At 39.3% G+C, this 23,110-nt stretch overlaps 1 protein-coding gene across 2 annotated transcripts; it reads right to left on the bottom strand.

The window, feature by feature from the left end:
• Positions 1-5,605: 5,605 nt before the first annotated feature.
• Positions 5,606-22,345, bottom strand: cbarpb (CACN subunit beta associated regulatory protein b). Of its 2 annotated transcripts, XM_053635466.1 has the most exons (10): positions 22,076-22,345; positions 21,125-21,197; positions 17,726-17,871; positions 15,824-15,903; positions 14,102-14,264; positions 13,314-13,485; positions 12,735-12,881; positions 12,373-12,607; positions 10,807-10,984; positions 5,606-10,248 (listed from the first exon to the last, which is right to left on the bottom strand). In XM_053635466.1, the coding sequence occupies exons 1-10, from the start codon at positions 22,243-22,245 to the stop codon at positions 8,796-8,798; spliced, it is 2,817 nt and encodes a 938-aa protein (XP_053491441.1). In that variant the 5' UTR covers positions 22,246-22,345; the 3' UTR covers positions 5,606-8,795. The 2 variants fall into 2 exon arrangements, with proteins under 2 accessions (XP_053491441.1, XP_053491442.1); XM_053635467.1 differs by lacking the exon at positions 22,076-22,345 and having other exon boundaries at positions 21,125-22,055.
• Positions 22,346-23,110: the final 765 nt, after the last annotated feature.

A 23,110-nucleotide genomic window follows, 5' to 3' on the forward strand; every position in this document is an offset into this window, starting at 1 on the left:
CTCCATTCTCTCTTTCGCCATTCTCTGTGCTTCTGTCCATTTCCAGACATTAAGGAAAGAAACGTCTCAGGTTTTGTTGCAAATGCATAAATAATCAGCATGAGCAATTGCACCTCAATGTCCACTCTGACTGTGCACCTAAGCCTGCTGTTTGATCTAGTTTTAGATTTTAGCCAACACAAATTTATGGTGATATGGTTGCAGTGATACTCAGATGGATTTGTAACCTACTGGTGATGTGATACAGACAATACAGATGTGATATATATCAATTAAAAATGTAGTCGTATCCACCAATATCAGAGCAAATAGACCAGTATTGACAGATATATGGGTTAGACAATGTGGCAAAAAAAATATTATCGCATTTGGTAAATTAAAAGGAGGCCTATCAAAGGATGTTGCCAAAGTTGCCAGAGTATTGCATCTGATAGTTCAACTGGTCTATAAACAATTTAGGGCCGTGAAAAGACCCTTAAGGCCTTCAGGTGGAGTATTTCGCTGGCTTACACAAACAATATGATGTAATTGTTGAGCAACTATAACTACAAAGTGACACTATGTCTAGAACATAATACTATAAATACAATGTAACACTACAACTAGGGTGTAACACTATAAATAAAATGGGGCACTATAACTAGAGTTTAACACTACAACTACAACATAACACTACAGGTACAATGTAACTCTTTGTCTACAACATAACACTATGGCTACAATGTAACACTACAACTACAGAAATACAGTGTAACACTATAAATAAAATCTGCTGCCATCTACCAGGATGATGAAGATGAGACGTGGGTGGACCTTCCAGCAGGACAACAATGCAAAGCATACAACAAAGGAAACTCTCAACTGGTTTCAGGGAAAAAAAATCAAGGTGTTAGAATGGCCCAGTCAGTCACCTGACTTGAATCCAATTGAACAAGATTTAAAGACAATATGTTTAGAAGAATGGGCCAAATTCACACCTGAATACTGCGGCCCATTAATTTCTTCATACAGGAAGTGTCTTGAAGCTGTCATTACAAACAAAGGCTTCTCCATTAAGTATTAAATACATTTCAGTTAGCGTGTTCAATACTTTTTTCCCCCACTGTATCTACAACATAACACTATATAAACAAAGTAACATTAGAACTACAACCTAACATTACAATAAAATGTAACACTGTGTCTACAACATAACACTATGAATACAAAGTAACACTACAACTAGAATGTGATACTATAAATGAAATGTTATCTCTTGATAAGGGTCAAAACTTACAATCAAACCTGTTTTGTGTTTTGCGGGTTTAATATCTCGGTGTGATATTATCAACATTTTGATGCTTGCATGCCCATTCTTGCTTGTGTGTCGGTAAAAGTGGAATATGAACACAGCTTTTATAGAGTCGTCGGATAATTACAAAGTCCTCTTTCAGTAGGTGGCAAGGACATTGTAAAAGTGCAAAAAAAAAAACTTCCCATACTTGTACTAAATGTTTTTTGAAAACACCTGGACGTGACAGTTCATTCCCCTGTCTGCTGAAACAGAGCCCAAGGGCACTGTGTTTCTAATCACGAACGGGGGAAGCTGCGGCAAAGGAGAAGAGGGATGAATGACGCATGAGGTGAGAAGAGGAGCCCCACGCTCAGCCTGGTGAGAGGAGGAGGAGGAGGAGGAAGAGAAGGAGTGGGGGAGGAGAGCAAGAGAGGGGGATGCATGGGCGTGTGTGTGGGTGGATGATTCTCAGTGCTAAATACCTTCCCTAGAATGTATTTTCTCTCTGTTTCTCTCAAAAACAGAAACACACACATACACACACACACACACACACACACACACACACAGGCATAGTGTCACTATGATACACTCTGAATATGACTCATTCATGACAGCTGGCTTTGGTTTCTTAACAATCTCCCACTATGTCCTGCATTCAGTCCTCAGTGACAAAATCCAACACTGAAAATAACACTCTTCCCGCTTCAACGGCGAGATATCCACTATAGATGCACTGAAATATGACAGCAACACATAGGAGTCTCCGTCTTCTGTTTGTTTGTTTTGGTCAGGTGAAAAAAAAGAAATTTACACAATTTTCCACTCATGCTAATGTCAAACAACCTGATGTCGGACATTTTTTCCCCTTAATATTGCTCTGGAGCTGTGAAATGTAACTAAGAACTGAAGAAAGTCTACCTAAGGCAAAAAATCTTGTCATAAATAAATGCCTATATACACACTGGCCACTTTAATGGGAAAACCTGTACCCTTGCTCATTCATGCACTTATCCAACCAGCCAATCCTGTGGCAGCAGTGTAGTGCATAAAACTATGGAGATACAGGTTGAGAACTTCAGTTAATTTTCACATCAGATAGCAACAAAGTATGCTTTTGAATAGATGAACATGTTGTCTATCCTTTTGTGTAATTTGTATTCCATTTGGACAGTGTGTGTTCAGTCTATCGTCATTTACTTTCTCTTCCAAACTCCTTTTTTTTTGGGGGGGGGGGGGGGGGTAAATGATCCACCTCATTCACATTCATTAGACATACAACTGTATTTCATGTCTGACTTCTCAATCACTGTTGATAACATGTTATGGATTTGTCAGTGGAGGGGGCTGAAAAATATCAGTCCAAAAGGAGATCAAATTTAAGGAGGGCTTCACTCTGCATAATCACCTGACATGACTGTCACTGAGGCATGAATCTACAGTCTGGGCTAGAAAGTAATCAGTCCCAGCCTCACTTCTTCATACCAATCTGTGTATTTTTCTTAACACTGTTGGTTGCACTGTTCAGGTTACTTCTAGAAAAATCTAAAGTAATCCACTTTAAGATATTTACTTACAGCAAGTAATCTGATGTTGATGACATAAATGAAACCTTATATTGTCCTTTTATTTTTGAAAGACAGAATGGGCTTAGCCCTACTAGAATATTTACAAAAGCTACCCCTGGTAGGTATTATGAATTTCACATTAACTAAATTAAAACAAACTGGCAAATGCTTGTCTGGAACAGCATCGCCCTACCTCAACACTCTCCTGAAGGCTTATGTTCCCTCACGCTATCTGCAATCGGTTAATGACCGAAGCTTAACAGTGCCTACTCAGTGAGGCTCAAGGTCCCATTCCAGAACCTTCACACTAACTGTCCCTCAGTCGTGGAATGAACTTCCAACCTCAATCCGGACTGCAGAATCTGTCACTATCTTCAAAAAACAGCTAAAGACCCACCTCTTTCATGAGCATGTAACTAACCCCTAAAACGCCAACCCCACATTATCGATATATCGCTTTGCTGTATTTCCTCATTTGTAAGTCACGTTGGATAAAAGCGTCTGCTAAATGAATAAATGTAAACATAAATGTAAATGTGGATGAGTCAGATGTTTAAAGATTTCCAAATGAGACGGACTAGTTAGCTTCATTAGCTTCATAGCGTTAGTCTAAAAATTAAATACACTAAAGATATTTCGACTGAACCCATAAAAAGGTTCATTTTTCTTGAGATTTTTCCATCATGAAAAATGTACATGAACTTTCCAAACAGAATGCACTGTTTATTCTCAGATGAAGCTTTCAAGCTGAGTGGTGAATGGGTTTGCATTTTTCAGCACAGCTTTATTGGAAAGGAGAAACTGAACGGCCTTCCAATAAATGTGTGTGCAGAATCCTCCCTCTGAGTCACAGATGTCTCCCACACACTCTCTGTCTCTCTCTGATTCGTTAAAAAGGGCTATCAGCAGAGCGATGGTGGTAGGGATGGAAATGAGGAGGAGAGAGATCTCTTTAGAGTAGATGAGATGTCGAGCAGCATTGCTGTTGTTTAATATTTTAAGTGCTTTTCTGTTTCCAATGACTCACTCATCACCTATGTTTAATGGATTATACGGTATTGGGCTTCAAAAAGAACCTCTATTTCCACTATTAGTCACCCATGCCTTAGAATAATATACAAACAAGACGAGCAATAAAAAAATAGATATCTACCCATAAAATATAGATTGGAAGCTAGAGGAACCTCAGAGGAAAAGCAAGCACGCTGAACTGAGGCGTGTATAGTGGGCCTGGCACAAGAAGAAATCCCCATGGAGAGCATATGTGCTGCCATTACAATGCGGGAAAAACGCATGGCACGAATGTCTGCTCCCAGCCAGCAGGCCTCACAGAGCAACCATCGAAATGGGTTAGACAGAGCACATGAGTGCTGTGTCAGTATCTCCTTGTCTCTTTGATCTTATTTTTCCAAAGACCTCTTAAGGCCACTGTGCTTTTGTTTTCCAGCTGTGAGCTCTGGATATAACGTGAGGGTTCTCTCACACAAGACAAGGAAAATTCTGAAATACTTGCAAGTATCATATACATAAAAATATATACACTCATGTATACATGTTATTAGGAATATCTATACACCTGTTCATTCAAGCAGACAATCAAGTGGCAGCAGCACCATGCATACAGTAATGCAGATAAAGGTCAAGAATATCAGTTAATGTTAACCTAACCTTAAACCCTAACCCTAACCCAAAAACATCAGAATGGGGGGAAAATGTGAGCAGAAAACCATCTCAGAATGCAGAACACTTCAAACCCTGAAGCGAATGGGCTACAACAGAAGAAGGCTGCATTGCGTTCCACTTCCTTCATGCCATAACCAGGAATCTGAGGCTACAGGCTCCCCCCCCCACCCCCGCCCCCAAAAAAACAAAAAACATTTAATAATGTTACCTAATGTCTTTTCATTTGCAAATGTGCAGGTGTTCCTTATAAAGTGGTTGGGGAGTGTATATCTTAATTTCTGATGACATTATGGTTATCAAAAATTATAAGGACATCTAATATTGTAGCAAGAGTGAAAAAATGTAATTAGTGATAACGCTTCCATAAAGGTTTCATTACATGCCATTATTAATGCACATTAAGTTCAGCTTTACTAAACCATAAGAATATTAATTAAAACAATTTATACCACAGCGCTGTTGAATTTTTGATTCTGATTGAGCAGAACTTGATTGTCTCTTGTCTCCAAGAGACAATAGTGGCTGGCTGCAAGGCAAATCAAGGTTTACTTTAATGCATTCATTCTTACATTATACTTTCCATAGTAGCAAATTACACAGGAAATTGCATAGCATATATGTTCCATAAATGGATTTAAAAAAGAATCCATGTGTATAAGGCTGTGTTTAAGGGTTCGGCAATTAACACAGGACAAATCCCCGCCCACGTTCGACTTATTTTTTTCTTTTTTTCAAAGCAAAGTTATGTTTACTTTTGATATATTTATGTCTTTAGGCTATCTTTAGCTCTTTAAGTTTAATATATTTTATGATATTCAATTTAATTTTATTTGTACAGCATTTCTAACAATAGGCATCATCATACCAAGCTAGCTACCAAAAATAATTTCCAAATATCGATGCAGAATATCGGCATTAAATTAATCCATTTGAAAACCTTCAACTGATATTTAAGATGAAAAACAATGTTTGCCTCTTTTGATTCAAATGCAAGACACACATTATTTGGCAATGTATCCTAAGCAGATTATGGCCCTATCCTGGTAGTCATTAAATTTGAACTCGCAACCTTAAATTCATGAGCACACTGAGCTGTAAATGAAAGCAATGCAGCCCTATACACAGACTATTTTCCTGCTTGTAAGTGAAGAGATTCAGGTCTGTGCAGCAGATTTATCCAGCCTTGATCTTCTCTCTGGGTTTTCTTCTCAAGCTCAAATACCACACAGCATTGATTTATTATTCTTACTGGTGTTTTCAGCAGAGGTTGATCGAAACATGTTTCAAACATGCTTTATAGGGGCTGAGCAATACACTCAGATGCCACGTAGAGCGAAGATTAAATAATAAAATGAGAAATATAAACATAAATATTACAACCCTCTCAGTGTGCAGTGACATTATTATAAATCCAATTCTCCTATACCGCTCTGTATCCATGGCATGGTTTTAATACCATACTGCTTTAAGCTTATCATGAATCATTTCCTTCTGAATGGAAAGAAAGTACAGGAGATGGCATCGGTTATTTGTGTTCTTGAGTTGTTGATTGATAATCATTCCCGTGGAAGTGGAAGGGCCTCTCTGCCTGGTGACACCCAGGTTGCTATTGATTTAGCATCATAATTACTGCACAGCCATTCTTAATTTATTAGCCTGGCTGATATGAATATTTGATGTTCCCACGGGGAGTTTCGGCACCTTCTGGAGGTGGAAGGAAGGGACGGCAGCTGTGCTATAGTTACACAGCACCATGTTGCTTCCAAGGATCAACAGGAAAAACAGCATGAAGTGAGGATAGTGTATAGCTCTAGTGAATTATCACTTGTAGTATATATATATTTTAAACAAAATGACACATTATGCACAGAAATAATGCATTTTTCTTTATTGACTAGTTGGAAAACATAAACCCAAAACAAACATTTCCATCAATTGGTCCCTCAAGGCTTAAGTGATTGAGGTAAACAAAAATTGTTCTGAAAAATTGTATTCATTCTTCCTCACATTTTTTCCTCATTATACTGTTTAAATATCAAGCAATTATACAGAAATATGTTTTTCCATGGAAATATAGCAAGCAAAAAAGTTCTCCAGTGGAAATATATTAGCAAAGTAAAAATATTTTTCTGCGATGCACATATTCTTAGCAAAATCTCATCAAGGCATACTCCTAAAATAAATAGACTCCATAAAATATTTAAAAACTATCTCAGAACAAATATCGTTCTGATTTCTGTTTATTTTATGCTTCAAACAAATAAGCATCCATTAGGTATTATCTAATTTGGTGCTGAAGTTCAAATCTGAATAAAACAGTTATCTTTACTAAAACTGATTCATCTCATGCAAAACTATGCACACTAATGCATCGACGCATTAGACAAGCTACTTGATAGCACACAAAACATCACCCAAGCGTCCGGCATTTAAGTCTATACCTAAGTAAAGACTAATCTATAACCTGCAAAAGGAAGCGATTGTGCTTGTATACATCTCAAAATTGCCCTCTGTACAAATGTACTTGTTATGTATGATTGAAATTACGCTGACGTCGTCTGGAACAGAGCAAGCAGCAAGTATGTAGTGAATTTAGTTATACACTGTGATGTAAAGAGATACAGATGATGGCAAAGCATATCAGCATATCAGTGGTAGATGATGTTTTATGCACAGTTTATTGAAGCTTTTTCTGTCCTATTAGCAATCCTGAGCATGATTAAGCATGCAATGCCACTCTAAACCAACATATCTGTCTTTATATTATGTACATATTTGTAGCTCATTTTAAACAACCTCCCTCAGCTAAAATAAAGGCTAATGGTCTTTTTTATCTCAAGCGACAATATGAAAAGGAGGGAGGAAAAAGCCAAGCTGAATCCTGCTCTTAAAAGGTTCAAATACATCATTTAGCATCTGTAGTCTGAGAAAGTCTGGTCTGACACACAATCCACAAATGGCTTTTTACCAACAACAGCTGCTAATCACATCTACTCTTCCCATGAATACTTTAATTGGAATTTCTGCCTTTAATCCCCTTGATTGGATAATTGATATTGACTAGAGCTGTGGCGTTTGTAGCAAGATCCACTTGCATGCCGTTATTTGTCGATATAGGATTTACCACAAATGACACACTGTAATTTCTCTATCAAGGCCGGATGAGCAGTTAGCCTTGGGGACACTTTTCTCCCGTTGTCTTCGCATGAAAATGAAATGTTAATGAATACATAGTGGCTGGTCTGTGACGAGCATTCAGGAAGCAGCATGCCTTCCTCATTAAATCTAATAAAACACATCTGACTCTGGAGACACACTGGAGCATAGGCCTCATTTAAACCCTTTGTTTATCACAAAAAAATTTTTAATTATTATTATTTTTTTTATTATAACGTGATAATCAGCTTACCTGACCTAATGATTTGGCACCTACCGTTTAAAACATCGTACACAAAATCTATTCTCTTTCTTGAGACACTTAAAAAAACATATACAGTAGCATTAAATATTAAAGCAATAATAAATAGTATGGTTAAGAACAAAAGCTTGTAACATTACATGTATTGCACAAAAGGCAGTTTTTCCTCCCATACCAGTAGTTCTAGTATGAACCACATCACACTATGACAAAGACACTTAATGACACTTAATGTGGTTGAAATCATGAAAAGTGCATACACAGATTATTTTAGTGCAACATACATAGCTCATTTCATCATTATTCAGACATGATTAAAGCCAAGCAGACAGAATGGGCTAGAAAGTGTTGGAAAAGAGGAACTGAATCTATAACACACATAAATCAAGAGATGGTTATATCAGAGACAAAGGTTATATCATGGATTAGTGCGTTCTGTCATCTAACTTATGAGATTAATGGACATTAATCACAAGTCTAGTAGCACCCAATTTCACAGTGGATTACCTAGTGCAGAGAAAATATTGGCTTTTAAACTCAACACATAACTAAATGGAGCCTGACTAAAGCAATAAACAGATACCATTCAAAAATGAGTTAATGCCATGTCAGATGTGAGGTAAGGGTCTTGATCTCCACTTTCTCAACACTGGAGATGATGGAGAATGACATTCCCCTTAAAGGCTGACCAAGGTTCCACTCTCTGTGTTCTGCTGCTGTGATCCTAACTCTAAAATGACAGCCAAACCTGGTCCCAGATCAGTGTCTAAGGGTAATTTCCACTGAAATTTTGATATCTGAAGCCCTGTTGAGATATCAGCATAGAGTTGGTTGGGATGAGTGGAGCCATGTGCTACACTGGGCTGTGGTCGGGTGAGGCATGTGTGGCTGTCAGCAAACACTCACGTTGCTCCCTGGTCCTGCGTAAGTCAGAATACAGACGCTCTTCAAGGGTCACAGATAGTTTATCACTCAGCTCTGCTGTGATTGTCTGAGGACCGTACCCAGTTTCACCCTGTGGGGGTGAATGCCTGTCTGTTGGCTCAAGAGGCTGGACTGTGAGCTTGGACTCTTCTGCAAGGACTTCTGTTTGACCCAGAGTACTATCAGTCACCGTAGGGAGTTCGGTCTTTTCCTTCAACTCTCCACTGGTGTCAGAACTGGAAGAGTGCTTTGTGTGGTCATCTTTTGGAGATGCAATACTCTTATCAGCAGCTCCCAAGCTCTGATTGGCCTTAGGCATCGCTGCAAGGTTGGCAGTCCCATCACCGTTTTCCTCATCTGGACCGCTGACTATTCGAGGAAGTGTGCTGTGGTAGCTACTTTCCAGAGGGTAGTTAACGGTCTCTCCACGGCGAAGTGGGGTGTGATAACGGTCAAAGGAGGAATGGAAGCGCTGGCCAGGATCACTGTACTGCTTGGAGCGCTGCCACTGCTTGCGTAGATGCACACGAGAACGGTGCTTTGAGCGCACTGGTGACTCCTGCTGGTCAAACTGAGGATCATGGCGCAGAAACTCATGGAAGAGTGCGTCTGTTTTTTCGTCTATGCTGTAGTCCCGGTAAGACAAGGCTGGGACACGAGATTGAGCGTCAGACTGTGTGAACATCTGCCCATAGGGTGACCACACCAAACCACCCTCGTCCAGTTCCATCACTGAATCACTACGTCCACTAGCTCCCCCAAGTTCTTCAAGTTCTTCATCCAAGATGTCTGTGTCAAAGCTTTCACACACTATTCCACTGTATCCAGAGCTGGTGAAAAAGTGTCTGCGTTCCATGGCTGATCCCGATTCCTCCTTGCTACCACTGCTGCTCCGGAACAGTCGTACCTCTTCAGGACCACGAGAGGGGGCATCTATAGATGCATAGCCGCTATCCATTTGCAGAAGCTTACGGGTACCTGATTCATCGCTCCCTTTTTCAGAGTCCACACTGTCTTGTTTTCTTCTTTTATCCAGACCCTCATCCCCAGGAATCTCTGCATCCCCGTCTATCCCATCCCCAATGTCCTGGGAGGGGTAACTGGGCAACCCACCCTTCTCTGTCCTAAGCCTAAGTGAAGACACGCTGTCTGCATCACTATGCACTGAGTCTTTGTCATTGTTGCTGCTCTGGTCAGAAGAGATGTACTGCTCCAGAGAGGCACGCAAGGTCCAGATGTCACGATAAAGGCTCTGGTGTTCTGTGCTCTCCCGATGACAGCCCATGCCGGGAGCCTCATCTTGGGGCTCAGCACTCAGACCAATCACCCCAGGCACCATTGCTCTGCTGCAGCTTGGCTCCACCATCACCTCCACCTCTAACCTGCAAAAAGCAATGCATAAAGCCCGTCAGATACAATCACACACTTGACACAGACGGTGTGATGGGAGCTTGCACAAATACAAGTGATACACTGTAGATGGTCTGTAAATATTTTCCCTCAGACAGCCATAAAGGAGATTCAAGCAGATGTTACTGCCAAAGCACAGATGGTGTACTATAGTATGGCACACAAAGTATTTAATATGAGAGTAACAGTGAACAGCCAGCAGTCTCAGTAAGTGTAAATGTAAAAGCACTGAAGCAAACTATGAAATCGTCATGGACTAAGCAATGGCACACATCCCTGATATATATATATATATATATATATATATATATATGGTTATTCAAGAAAGCTGCAGGCCCTTCCCAAGCAGCTCTAATCTTCAAAAGTGCCCCAAAACTATTTGGCATCATAGGTGCCAGCAAGGTCAGCAAGTCTTAGAGTGCCCTTCAAAGACTCACTGACATTGCTCCAGCATGGAATGGCTTGTTTTTGCGTGCAGGAGAGGTGGATGATTGCTGCAGCAGACAGATGGGGTAGAGAATTAAAGATACCTGCCGAGGGACGGTGGGGGTGTGGATGGGGGGGAAAGGAGACGTGGCGGGCAATAGGCCACATCCTTGGTGCGGGCGATGTACTGGATAAGGTCGATGTGGTGGGCACCGTTCTCCTCCTGGTCCATGCTTTCACTGGCTGCTCGCTGCCTATGGAATGGCCTCCGTTTGGGGGAGCCTGCTAGACAGAGTGTATATCATCAGCACATGCCATAGTTAATCTATGGCTACTGTACTTCTTTATATATATATATATATATATATATATATATATATATATATATATATATATATATATATAATTATTATTATTATTATTGTTATTATTATTATTTCATAAAAGTATGGTGTCAATAAGATGCTTAACACTAATTCTTTTATGAATACACTATGCCACTGATTCTTATTATGCCAGATGATGGGGCATATAGATGACATACAGGAAAATAAGCCATGACAGGATGGTGTGATGCAACCTGATGCAGAGTGGATGTATTTTGTTCCTCTCATACTGCAGTGATGTGGCAACTATTACATTTTTTATTTATTAATGAAGGACACATTGTGTTTTAATCAGTTTATAGTTACATTTAATGTTGTGGAATGCCCACAAGACAAGTTATCACTTTTGTTCATATTATCACTTATTTTATATCAGTGTTCCCTGGTGGACTAGTGTCTAGCATGCAGCCTGGGTTCTGGAGGGTTGTGCTAACCAGTGCACCCTCAGTGCTGGTCCCAAACCCGGAGTATGGGGAGGGTTGCATCAGGAAGGGCATCGGGTGTAAAACAGTATCAAAATATGTGGGCAGCTGATCTGCCATGGTGATCCCAAACGGGAACAGCCAAAAGAGGGACAAAAAAAGTAAATCACTTATCACCAGCCTCCCTTTTTTCTTTCTGAAGTTGATTAATAATGAATAACTGATGGTTAGAAAGCATTGACACTTCAGACTCCTTCTATAAATGTTACATAAAGGTCTCCTGATAGAAAGCTTCACCATATCAATGATTATATGTTTTTATTTGTTAAATAATAAGACTTTTTATCCATTTTTATTAGGTTTAGATTATGTAATTGTCCACCACACAGAGTGAACTGCTGTTACTATGGAAACAATAAAGTATTAGAGCAAGTGCATACATTTAAACATGTCATTTGAATTACAGCCTGAACTACTGTCAGAACCGCTGTTACAGTATGTAAAATTATATATTATAATACCTTCAGATTTGAGAATTCAACATCACTGTGGTACAACAGAAACTAATATAGGTGTTACAGTAACTTTATAATGAATAAAAATTTGCATATAACTATTGATGTAGCCATGTGTGATTGTGAAGTCCACCCAAGGTTTATTACCTGCTGCTCCAACACCATGAAACATTGTAGGACAGAAATAATACAGCCATTCTAATAAATGCCATCCCTTTTATTCCCTCTGTTCCATTGCCTGAACACCCATTCCTACTGAATATTCGTAATGCAAAATGGGTTTCTAAATACAGTATAGGTTCCAGAGCAGTGGAACTGCAGTGTGAGCTGAGCTTTGTGTATCTCACCTCTGGTGTCCAGGCTGGAGGCTCTCTGGCTGCTGTCAAGCTTCCATCTCTTGATCTTAAGGTAAGGACTGGCTCCTTCCAGACTGGCATGCCGCCGCAACTTGGTGAAGAAATGCAATACTGGACCCTGAGGGGCACCGCTTGAGGAGGAGACACCCGAGGCTGAAGCATGTGCTGCCTCTCGCTCACTGCCCGGGCTGCCACCATTCCTCAAGCTTGTACCTCTACCTTCCATCTGGGTGAGAAAAATAACATTACTGCAAAATGTGAAAAACTGGACAAATTGGGAAAATTTCGCTGTTAATACTTGGTAACCTATTTTGAGTTTAGTCAATTAAAATGTGACCTTAGGTTTATCTTACCAGTTTGGATCTTAGAGGCTCTGGACTGGGAGATGGTGGACTTTCACAGAAGCTGGCATCCACAGTGGAGTTGAGGGAATCACCTGGCAGAGCTGAACTGGGACTTAGGCTACTAAGAGCTGTCTGAGGCAGTGGGCGCATTGGAGGCTAAATACAGACAAAAGACATCACAGCATTGCCTTTTTAATTATTGTAATATTTTGAGATACTGGATTTTTGGTTTCCTTGAGCTGTAAGCCGTAATCATCAAGATTAAAACAAAAAAGGCTTGAAATTTTTCATTTGATGTGTAATGAATCTAGAATACATGAAAGTTACACTTTTTGAATTAAATTATGGGGAAAAAATTACGTTTACATGATATTCTAATTATTTGAGATGCACCTGTAATTTGCAGTACACTGCAGTATCCCTTTGACACCCAGAGTAATTCTATAATCAGAGCCTGAACTCTTCTCCCTAATTAACACTTATTCACAGAGACAGCTAAACAGCAACCACAGACCTACTGCTTATAACTGACCCAATGGCATGGTCATTGCTGTGACATACATAATATTGAATCCTTCTATGTGTCACCTGGAAGATGGAGAGGCTGGATTTAGTGACAGGCCGTGTTGTCATGGCAATGTTGTTCTCCGATGACTCACACTCGTGGATGGTGACGATCTTGAGGGCTGCCGGCGGGAGGTGGAGGTGTGTGAGCCTGGCGTTCTTTAAGTGATGGAAGTCACCCTCAGTGAGTGTGTACCTGAAGGCAGAAAGGCAGAAGGGGCTGACATGTCTGACAATACAATTACTATAACCTATATGGAGAAAAAGGAAAGCTAAAATGAATGGCTGAGAAATGTGAATTGTACTGTGTGGGTGTGTGTTTCATATTGTTAAAAGGAGGCTGCATGATGATTCACATATTACACATATGCTCCTGTAATACAGACTGCCAGCTCTTACACACAGATGATTTTTATATATCAATGAATTTTATACGTATTAGAGTATATTATTCATAATGAAAAGATGTGTTCTTTTCTGAACAGATACAAATACAGATATTAATACGAGGTGCATTATGGAGACGGGCTTGCCAATTCCAGTTTACACCGCTCCCACTTGAGGTTTAAATGTGAATGTAGATACTGATATTTGGAGCACGAAATACAGACAACGGCAATGGTTTTTACCCACTGTAAAAAAAAAAATATATATATATATATATATATATATATATATATATATATATATATATATATATATATATATATATATATATATATATATATACACACACACACACACACACACACACACACACATACACACAGAGCAACAGAGATAGCTGAGGTGAGTATGAGCAGATTTCTGACCTTCGGCCTTTCTCCTGTGCCTTCTTGCTGTGGTCGAAGAGGGCCGCCTCATTGAAGGATACACGCCGACCTGTGCTTCCTGTGGACAGGAAGCGCTCAGTCTCCATGTCATGAGAGCCGGCTGCTGACAAACACTCTGACTCATCCACACGGATTGTGATTTCTGCATGGGGAGAACAAATATTCCCCCTGCTTCATTTATGCATGAAACCCTGTATGATACTGAATGCAAAAATGTGCTCGACTGTTGCTTCAATATGAACCTTAGCCCAGGGGGAAGATCAATAAGCTATTAGAAAATGTGTTTTGTATAACAGCAGCATTGTGATGATGAATGCATATTTTTATTCTCTCATTTTGATTTATTAGGATTTATGGATATTTGATAAACTCCTATTATAACCTAACAATATGGGCTCTAGTTGCATGCAGGTGCAAACATATTGCTAATTTGGTTGGGTGTGAAGCAATTTATTCCTGTCTCATAATGGTATTTATCTGACTTGATGTGAAACATTAAAAATCCTGTCATTTCTTATAATCTGAGTTTGTAGTTCTACACAATTTATGTCATCCCTCTTTAATAAATAGGCTCATTCCAACTAAGTGCAACAGACTTAAGGATTTTATCCTTATACCACAGCACTATTGAATGCTCAATTCTTATTGGTCAAAAGGTCTTGATTCATTCTCTATAACAGCACCTCTGACAGTAGTTCTGGCTGCAAGGTATATATTAATGCGCTTCTTTTAATATTTCATCGTTTCTATAGTAACAACGTCCACAAGTACTTGTTTGGCAGTTGCACCACATAAATGGATTAAAAACATGTGTCCTCAGTGTCAGCACTTTGTAACAGTCAGATGTAAAGCTGGAGCTTTAAGTTTTCCAACATGGGAAAGTCTTCAGGACAGAGAAAAAGAGAGGCTGGTGAGGGATGTAAGTGATAATAGAAAAGTTTGGATATTTCACAACATTAACTATAACTATAGATGTATAAAATATATGACATGTCATGCTACAATGAATAAAAGAAGGAAAACTAAATAAATAGTTTTGGAAAATGGCTGTGGTAGAAGAGGAATAAAACACTTTGGGACTTGATGTTATTGGAAAAGTACTGTTATTCGTTGCTGATTATTTTTCTGTAAGAATACGCCCCAAGTGTTTTATTCTTTACATAGCAAATATGAATAAACAACTCATTTGAGGCTACAGAATATGAATAAAATAAGAATATCTAATTAATCAATCATTATCTAATTAATAGAATAGAAAATGTCTAACAAGATTAATTAAATATCAAATTAAATATTCAAAGATTTTCCAGTTTTTTTGCATGCTACCACAGGGGTAAGAATTTCGCTGATATGGAGGCTATGTCAGATAGTATTTATATATGCGAGCTGCTTAAATGCACAAGAAGACAGAAAACACAGTTGGGTATTTCTACCAGTAAAATATCACAGTGAAATCTAACTGTTTATCTTCATAAAAACATGACTGCTGAGCGTCTAGTGCAAACTCACTTAAGTAGAGTGAAAGGTTTGCATATCATCTAATCACACATCACCTTCACAAATTTTACGTTTAAACCACTTTCTGTCAGGTCTTGCCAGTATTCACAAATATAGTGCTATAATATGATGCCATTTGTTGGGTTATGAGCACAAAAACAGCTTTTTATTTACGAGAGACTAAAGAAACCAAGGACGTTTTACCATGCACCGGCTGCGTTTCCTCAATATAGGAGGTGGTCGTCTTCTCCGGATCATCACTACGCCTGAAGCAGGGAATGAACCTTAGTACAGACATGTAATAAGAAAAGGGCCAAATTTAGAGCCTTCATCACATGTCTACATGACAAGTCAGATGAGAGCTCAGTCTGATGTACTCAGCCCACTGTGCTATCTGCATAAACGATACGCTGATTACAGGAGACAGTTTGTCTGTCCATATGGGACCGTGTAGCAGTGAGAATAAACTGGGGGTGCTTTTCCAGCCAGACGTTGTGACTCATCAATGTGTGTGTGTGTGTGTGTGTGTGTGTGTGTGTGTGTGTGTGTGAGAGAGAGAGAGAGAGAGAGAGAGAGAGTGTCGGAGCATACTCAACATGCCAGGAGAGATTAATCATTGCTGATAGCTGCTATGAGATCTCATTAGTCTCATCATTTGTGGGAGACTGCAGTGCAGGCACAGTTAGTACCTCTCAGATATCAAACACTGACACACACATACAAACATATGAGGATAAAGAGAAAATGTGTAGGATGGTAACACTTCTGCCTCCAACAAAACAAGATCTCTGGAGCTGTAAGTCATCACATAAGGAACAGTGTAGTAGCATAAATAATACTCTGAGTTACCACATAAAGAACCGTGACATGCCACATAAAGAACTATGAGGTACCACATATGAAACTGCAGTACCATAGGTATAACTGTGAGGTGTTACATATCACAGCTGTCTCTCAAAGTCTAACATCTGCCCGTGATCAGCTAGTGTTTCGCTGACTGAAAAAGGGAGAGAAAATGTCATTCTGTCGCTCATATAACCTTCTGTTTCACCATTGTGCTCTTTCACTTATCAACATTATTCCTGCCTTTTTTGCCAGTATTGTTTTTGCACAGAAATTCATTTCCACTACTCGCGTTGCAAGGCTGTCATATGCATGCATTTAGTTGAGTCATCAGGTGGACAATGTCCATGCACATCATCGACATAGAAGACTATGTGTTCAATGGATATTATCTACAAGGAATACTGTTAGTGCATTTGAAATAAGAATTACAAACCCAATCTCAGTCTTCTTCTCTGAATTCATTGATGGATTGTTGATCTATGTTTTACGTTCATATCTTCACCAAGCATACAGATTTTGCAAGCAAATTCTTAAATTGTGCATTTCAATGGTGGGGTAACAGTGAATCAATGAGTCTGTCAGTCAGTCAACCAGCCAGTCAGTGAAACAGTGAATCATACAGTTGGTCAATGAATTGGTTAGTGAGTCAGTCACTTACTCTGTCATTCAGTCAGTCGGTTGTTCAGTCAGTCAGTCAATCAGTGGGGAGGTTAGTCAGTCCGTCACTTAGTCGAGTCAATGAGTCTGTCAGTCAGTCAACCAGTCAAACAGTTAAGCATTCAGTCGGTCAGTGAGCCAATGAGACAGTCAGTCACTCTGTCATTCAGTCAGTTGGTCATTCAGTCAGTCAGTCAGTCACTGAGGAGGTCAGTCAGTTAGTCAATTAGTCACTCAGTGAGTCAGTCAGTGAATCAGTCAGTCAGTCAGTAAGCCAGTGAATTCTTCACTCTGTCAGTCAGTCAATCAGTCAGTGAGTGAGTGAGTGAGTGAGTTAGTCAGTCAGTCAGTGTGACAGTGAGACTGTCAGTCAGCCAGTCTGTCAATGAGGCAGTCAGTAAGTCAATCGGTGAATCAGTTATCAGAGTCAGGCAGCCTCTTCTTGAAAAGGCAGGTCATCATCATTTGGAATTAATTCAAACTAAAATAGAGGTTCATTACTTGCGAGAAGTTTCTGTTGCAATGGTGAATAAATGTATTATCCTGCTATTTACCTGTCAATGACATGTTTGCGTTTGTAGATATGACAGGCTTTTGTCTCACCGTGCATAGTTCCGGTCCCCCTTGCAACAGTGGCGACAGGCAATGAACAGGGCAAACAGGAGGATGAACGTCACTGAGAGGAAGATGGACAAAAGAACAAGCTGGAGGACGTAGCCATCCTGCACCCCGTGCTCCAAAGGGAGCTCCTGAGTGAACACCACAGAGAAAAATTGCTTTACCAGACTATCTTCACAAAATTACTCAAAATGCCCACATGCAGATATTTTGATGTATAATACTATCAGCCATTTTAAAGCACAGGAAATGGCCCCAGAATGGACTTCTGCTTAATTGCAAACTTCAAAAGTAGATTTTCTTTGATATTGCAACTTTAATTTCCATTGAAAACAAAGAGACACACAAGTCACTGATAGCACTTCACGTCTACACCATGGCAAGCTCTCATCTCTCGGCATGTGAGTGAGTGGAGACCGTGAGGAGGACACAGGTGCATGTTGAGTTAAGTGCAGTGTTTGCTGCTCCAGAGGGTGAGAGAGCATTTGTGAAGAGTCACTGGTGCAGACCTGAGCACAATAGACACAAAGCTCTTTTCTCAAAGGGATCAAAGAAAAGAAGCTGCCATCTGCGCCCATGTTACAAAAATAGAAGTGGAAAATGAACAAGTCTTTGGGCTGAACATACAGTATAACACCTTTCAATTCCCCTCCTACTCCTCTTTTCAATTTCATAGCACAATGCGTCCTTGATAACTTAGCAACTGAATGTATTACTTACTTATCTGGCAGGAAGAGGCATAAAAATCAGTATTTATAGCTGAGGAGCTCAACTCCAACATAGTTGAATGATTTCCCTGATCTAATACACCTACTAAACCTGGTCTCATGTCTCTGAGCAGAAAAAAAACTAACTGTACTGGACTCAAGCTCTTTGGGCAGTGCAAAAAATGGATTCATTATTGGTTGGTCCAGGTTGGATCTAGAAAGGTCAATGGTCAAAGGTCAAAAAGATCTGTTTACACCTGGTCAATTTATGCATATTGACTGTCAGGATTTTATTCACACTGGAATTATTCAAATGAAAATGCAGGTGTAAAGGCACCAAAGAAACATTTAAAATACAGTGGGGGAAATAAGTATTGAACGCGTCAACATTTTTTTCAGTAAATATATTTCCAATGAGGCTCTTCACTTGAAATTTTCACCAGACACCGGTATTAACTCAAGAAATCCAGAAATATAAAGAAATCCAAACATTAAAGTCCATAAATGAAGTTATGTGTAATCAAGTGGAATGACACAGGAAAAAAGTATTGAACACGCTAACTGAAATTTATTTAATACTTAGTGGAGAAGCCTTTGTTTGTAATGACAGCTTCAAGATGCTTCCTGTATGAAGAAATTAATGGGTCGCAGTATTCAGGTGTGATTTTGGCCGATTCTTCTAAACATATTGTCTTTATATATTGTTCAATTGGATTCAAGTCAGGTGATTGACTGGACTATTCTAACACCTTGATTTTTTTTTCTGAAACGAATTGAGAGTTTCCTTTGCTGTATGCTTTGGATCATTGTCCTGCTGGAAGTCCACCCACGTCTCATCTTCATCATCCTGATGGATGGCAGCAGATTCTTCTCGAGAATCTCCCAGTAAAGGGCTCCATTCATCGTTCCTTCAATTATATGAAGTCTGCCAGTACCATGTGATGAAAAACAGCCCCACACCATGATGCTTCCACCTCCAAACTTCACTTTTGGTATAGTGTTTTAAGGGTGATGTGCAGTGCCATTTCTTCTCCAAACATGGTGTGTAGTATGACAGCCAAAAAGTTCAATTTTGCTCTCGTCTGACCAGACTACACTCTCCCAGTATTTCATAGGCTTGTCCAAATGAGTTGTAGCAAACTTTAAACGAGCTTCGACATGCCTCTTCTTTAGTAATGGAGTCTTGCGGGGTGAGCATGAGCAGTGGAGTGCATTGCCTATTGTTTTCTCTGTGACGATGGTACCTGCTGCCTCCAAGTGTTTCTGGAGCTCTTTCTGAGTGGTCCTTGGCTCTTGGGCTTCTCTTCTGACTATTCTTCTGACTCCCTGGTCAGAAGTCTTGTGAGGAGCTCCTGTGCACGGCCGGTTGATAATGTCATGATGTTGCTTCCACTTGCGGATAATGGCCCCAGTGGTTCTTACTGGAAGATTCAGAAGTTTACGTCTGTATCTGATTCCATCAATATGTTTCGCAACAATAAGTTTGCAAAGGTCTTGGGAGAGCTCTTTGCTTTTACCCATCATGAGATGTTTCTTGTGTGACACCTTGGTAACGAAAAGACTTTTTATAGACCACCAATTTACTAACCCAGCTGATATTAATTTGCACAGATAGGCACTATAATTACCTTCTAACTACTTACAGATTTCAGCTGGTTCCTTGCCTTACTTTGCCTTGGAGAACTGCTTTTTCTTAGCGGGTTCAATACTATTTTCCTGTGTCATTCCATTTTATTACACAAAACTTTATTTATGGACTTTAATGTTCTGAATTCTTTATATTTACGGATTTCTTCAGTTAATACTGATGTCTGGTAAAAATTTCATGTGAATAACCTCATAGGAAATATATTTTCTGAAAAGAATGTTGATGCGTTCAGTACTTATTTCCCCCACTGGATATGCGTGTCAGTCTGGGAAAATCCATGGATGTTGTTGTTGCTGAATTCTGGCAAAGATTCGATTTCTTTCAACCAATAATATTTGACACGTTTAAGAAACCATAAATATATTTCTTTCTTCTTATTATTTTTAATATTGCCCAGGCTACCTTCCTGCAAAGATCATGTTGGTAAAGAAGCTAGTTTACTAACAAACGCAGTCGTCTAAAAAGATGTCTAAACCTTGTTAGCTAAGTGTGTATTTCTCACACAGTGAATGTCATACATTGATCAAGTTGTTGGATAACTATGTGCTATGTGAGAGTTACTGTGTGACATAAGCCTAATCAAAATGTCAAAATGTTCGCGCCAAACATTTATTCAAACAGGAATAAAGTATCAGTCTCTATTTGTGATGTTCTTGCGCAGTAGACATTGAATCGTCTGTAGCTAAACAAATTCCATCTTAAACACAGCCACTGATTTCCCTCATTAATAAAATAATCCAGATGATGCCGGTAATTGAAGATACAGCCTGCACTTGATGTACATTACATTGGCTATCTAAGCCAACTTGAATCTGACTGAACGTTGTCTTGCAGAGCTAATCTGTTTACATCAGGCCATGAATTCAATTACAGAGGACACAGAACAGGATATTTTCTATTTGCATGTCTGAAGATGCTTCTAGAGAAAGAATGAAAGCAATGAGAGAGAACAGTACAGGATGAAGGACAGCAGCAGAGATTAACCCAATGACACATCAATGAGCGAAAGGAAGAGAGATATGTACTTACTGTGGGGTTCTCTGTTAGGTTTTTCCAGATGGCAGACTCATTGCTCATGGTCCAGGTCAGCAGGTGTGCCCTCCTGAGAAAGACATGCAGCCACTTTAAAGCTAGAGTTAACTTAATCTATCTTTTACCTGTTGGTCGTCCACACTGCTTGTTTTTTCCTCTCCCATTTACAGAGCCTGATACACCACAGGGACTGGATATTTGTATCTAAGCTGATTTTTTCTTCTTCTTTTTTTTTTTTTTTTTTTTTTTACAGTTACCATTATGCAAGCAGAACTTTGCCAAATAGTTCCTACAGTGCTCTAACATAAATAAAAACATACACACACACACACACACACACACACACACACAAAAACAAAACAAAACAAAACAAAACAAAACCAAAAAAAAAAACATTGATCCCACATTTAAGTCTAGCGGGGCACTATGGGGCCATTTTGTTTCCAACTCTCCAGTATGATTCAAACAGATCATCATAGATAATCTCAAATAATCATGCGGTTCATAAAATATATATAAGATATTACACATAGTAATGCTGCATCACATAGGATGTCATTTTACACCTTACTCAATACAGATTCCTACAGAACACATGACTTATTATGACTCCAACATGTAGCAGTGGCCAAAGAAAAGCATTCATTTAAAGAATTTAGCTTGAAGCCTACTGCTATGCATGATCATATATAAGTCCTGTTCTTAAACTCCCCTCTCTCTCTCTGATTCTCCATATTACAAGCCATATTATGATCCTAGCTTTTTCTGCAGCTGAGGCCCTGCAGCATGTATTCCCTACCAGATAATACCATTAATGCTGCAGCTTCTGCCCAAAACCCATAAACCTCTCACTCTCTTTGTTTTGCACTCTCTTTTCATCTCCATAATTGCTTTTGCCTAACACATATGTACACATAGATATAAGCACAAACACACATATAAACTCACCTTCCAAGCACTTCCTCTCTCTCTCGTATAGTAGGGAAAAGGCAACATGCAGAGCGATGTTTGTGCAGTCCCTGTTCCTTCACTGCTGAGATGCTGTCTGAAGTAAGTGTATTTATGTGTGTGTGTGTGTGTGTGTGTGTGTGTGTGAGTGAATGTGCAATAAGCAGCATTCAGCGTGTCTCACTGCAAAGCCCTCAGTTCCTGCTGCATACTTAGCCTGTCCCTGCCCACCCACAGCCTCATAACAGCTCGACATTAACTCTCTCTCTCTCTCTCTCTCTCTCCCTCTCTCACTCTCTCTCTCTCTCTCACACACACACATGAAATGACTGTAGCTTTATTGCCTCAACGATGCCTGATACTCCACATCTAATCAAACAATATTATGTAACTGTTATAAAAATGAATCCTGCACATTTTCCAGTGGTGATTAAGACCAAGGCTGTTAATAAATCCAAACGTGTTTTGATTTGGGGCAGAAAATATTTATTGAAGGACTTTTGTCCTTGTATGAGTTAAATGAGCTGAACACATGAATGTTCACATGTTCTGTGATTTTAAAGGTAAAATCAGAGCACAACATGGATCTAAAAAGTCTACACACCCCTGTTAAAATGGCAGATTTTCTGTGATGTAGATTAAATAAAATAAAATAAATGAAACCGAGATACATCAGGTCAAAACGTTTTGCACCCTCAATGTTAAATAACAGCATATATTAAGTGAAAAACAATTTATGGAAAAATAGTAGAATTAAAAAAAGTTACAATAACCTGGTTGCATAAGCATTTGTTATTTCACAAATTAATACTTTGCTGAAGCACCTTTGGATTATATTACACCACTCAGTCTTTTTTGGGTAAGATTCTATCAGCACAGCATGGCACATCTTGTAATTTCACATTAAGGGTGGATTTTTTTTCACGTCACAAAAACCTGCCTTTTTAACAACGGTGTGTAGACTTTTTATATCCACTGTAACTGCTGTGTTATATCACATCAATCAGATAGTAAATATTGGCCAACTTACTAAAC

This window comes from Ictalurus furcatus, chromosome 10 (genome assembly GCF_023375685.1).
Source record: "Ictalurus furcatus strain D&B chromosome 10, Billie_1.0, whole genome shotgun sequence".
Taxonomy (NCBI): domain Eukaryota; kingdom Metazoa; phylum Chordata; class Actinopteri; order Siluriformes; family Ictaluridae; genus Ictalurus; species Ictalurus furcatus.

Bases quoted from the DNA above. Each gene is read 5' to 3' on its own strand.
- cbarpb (XM_053635466.1), bottom strand. From the start codon at position 22,245: ATGCTGCTTATTGCACATTCACTCACACACACACACACACACACACAC. The intron at 17,872-21,124 runs GTAAGTACATAT...GTGTTCACTCAG, and splicing joins ACCTAACAGAGAACCCCACA to GAGCTCCCTTTGGAGCACGG. The intron at 12,608-12,734 runs GTAAGATAAACC...TTTCTCACCCAG, and splicing joins AGCCTCTAAGATCCAAACTG to ATGGAAGGTAGAGGTACAAG.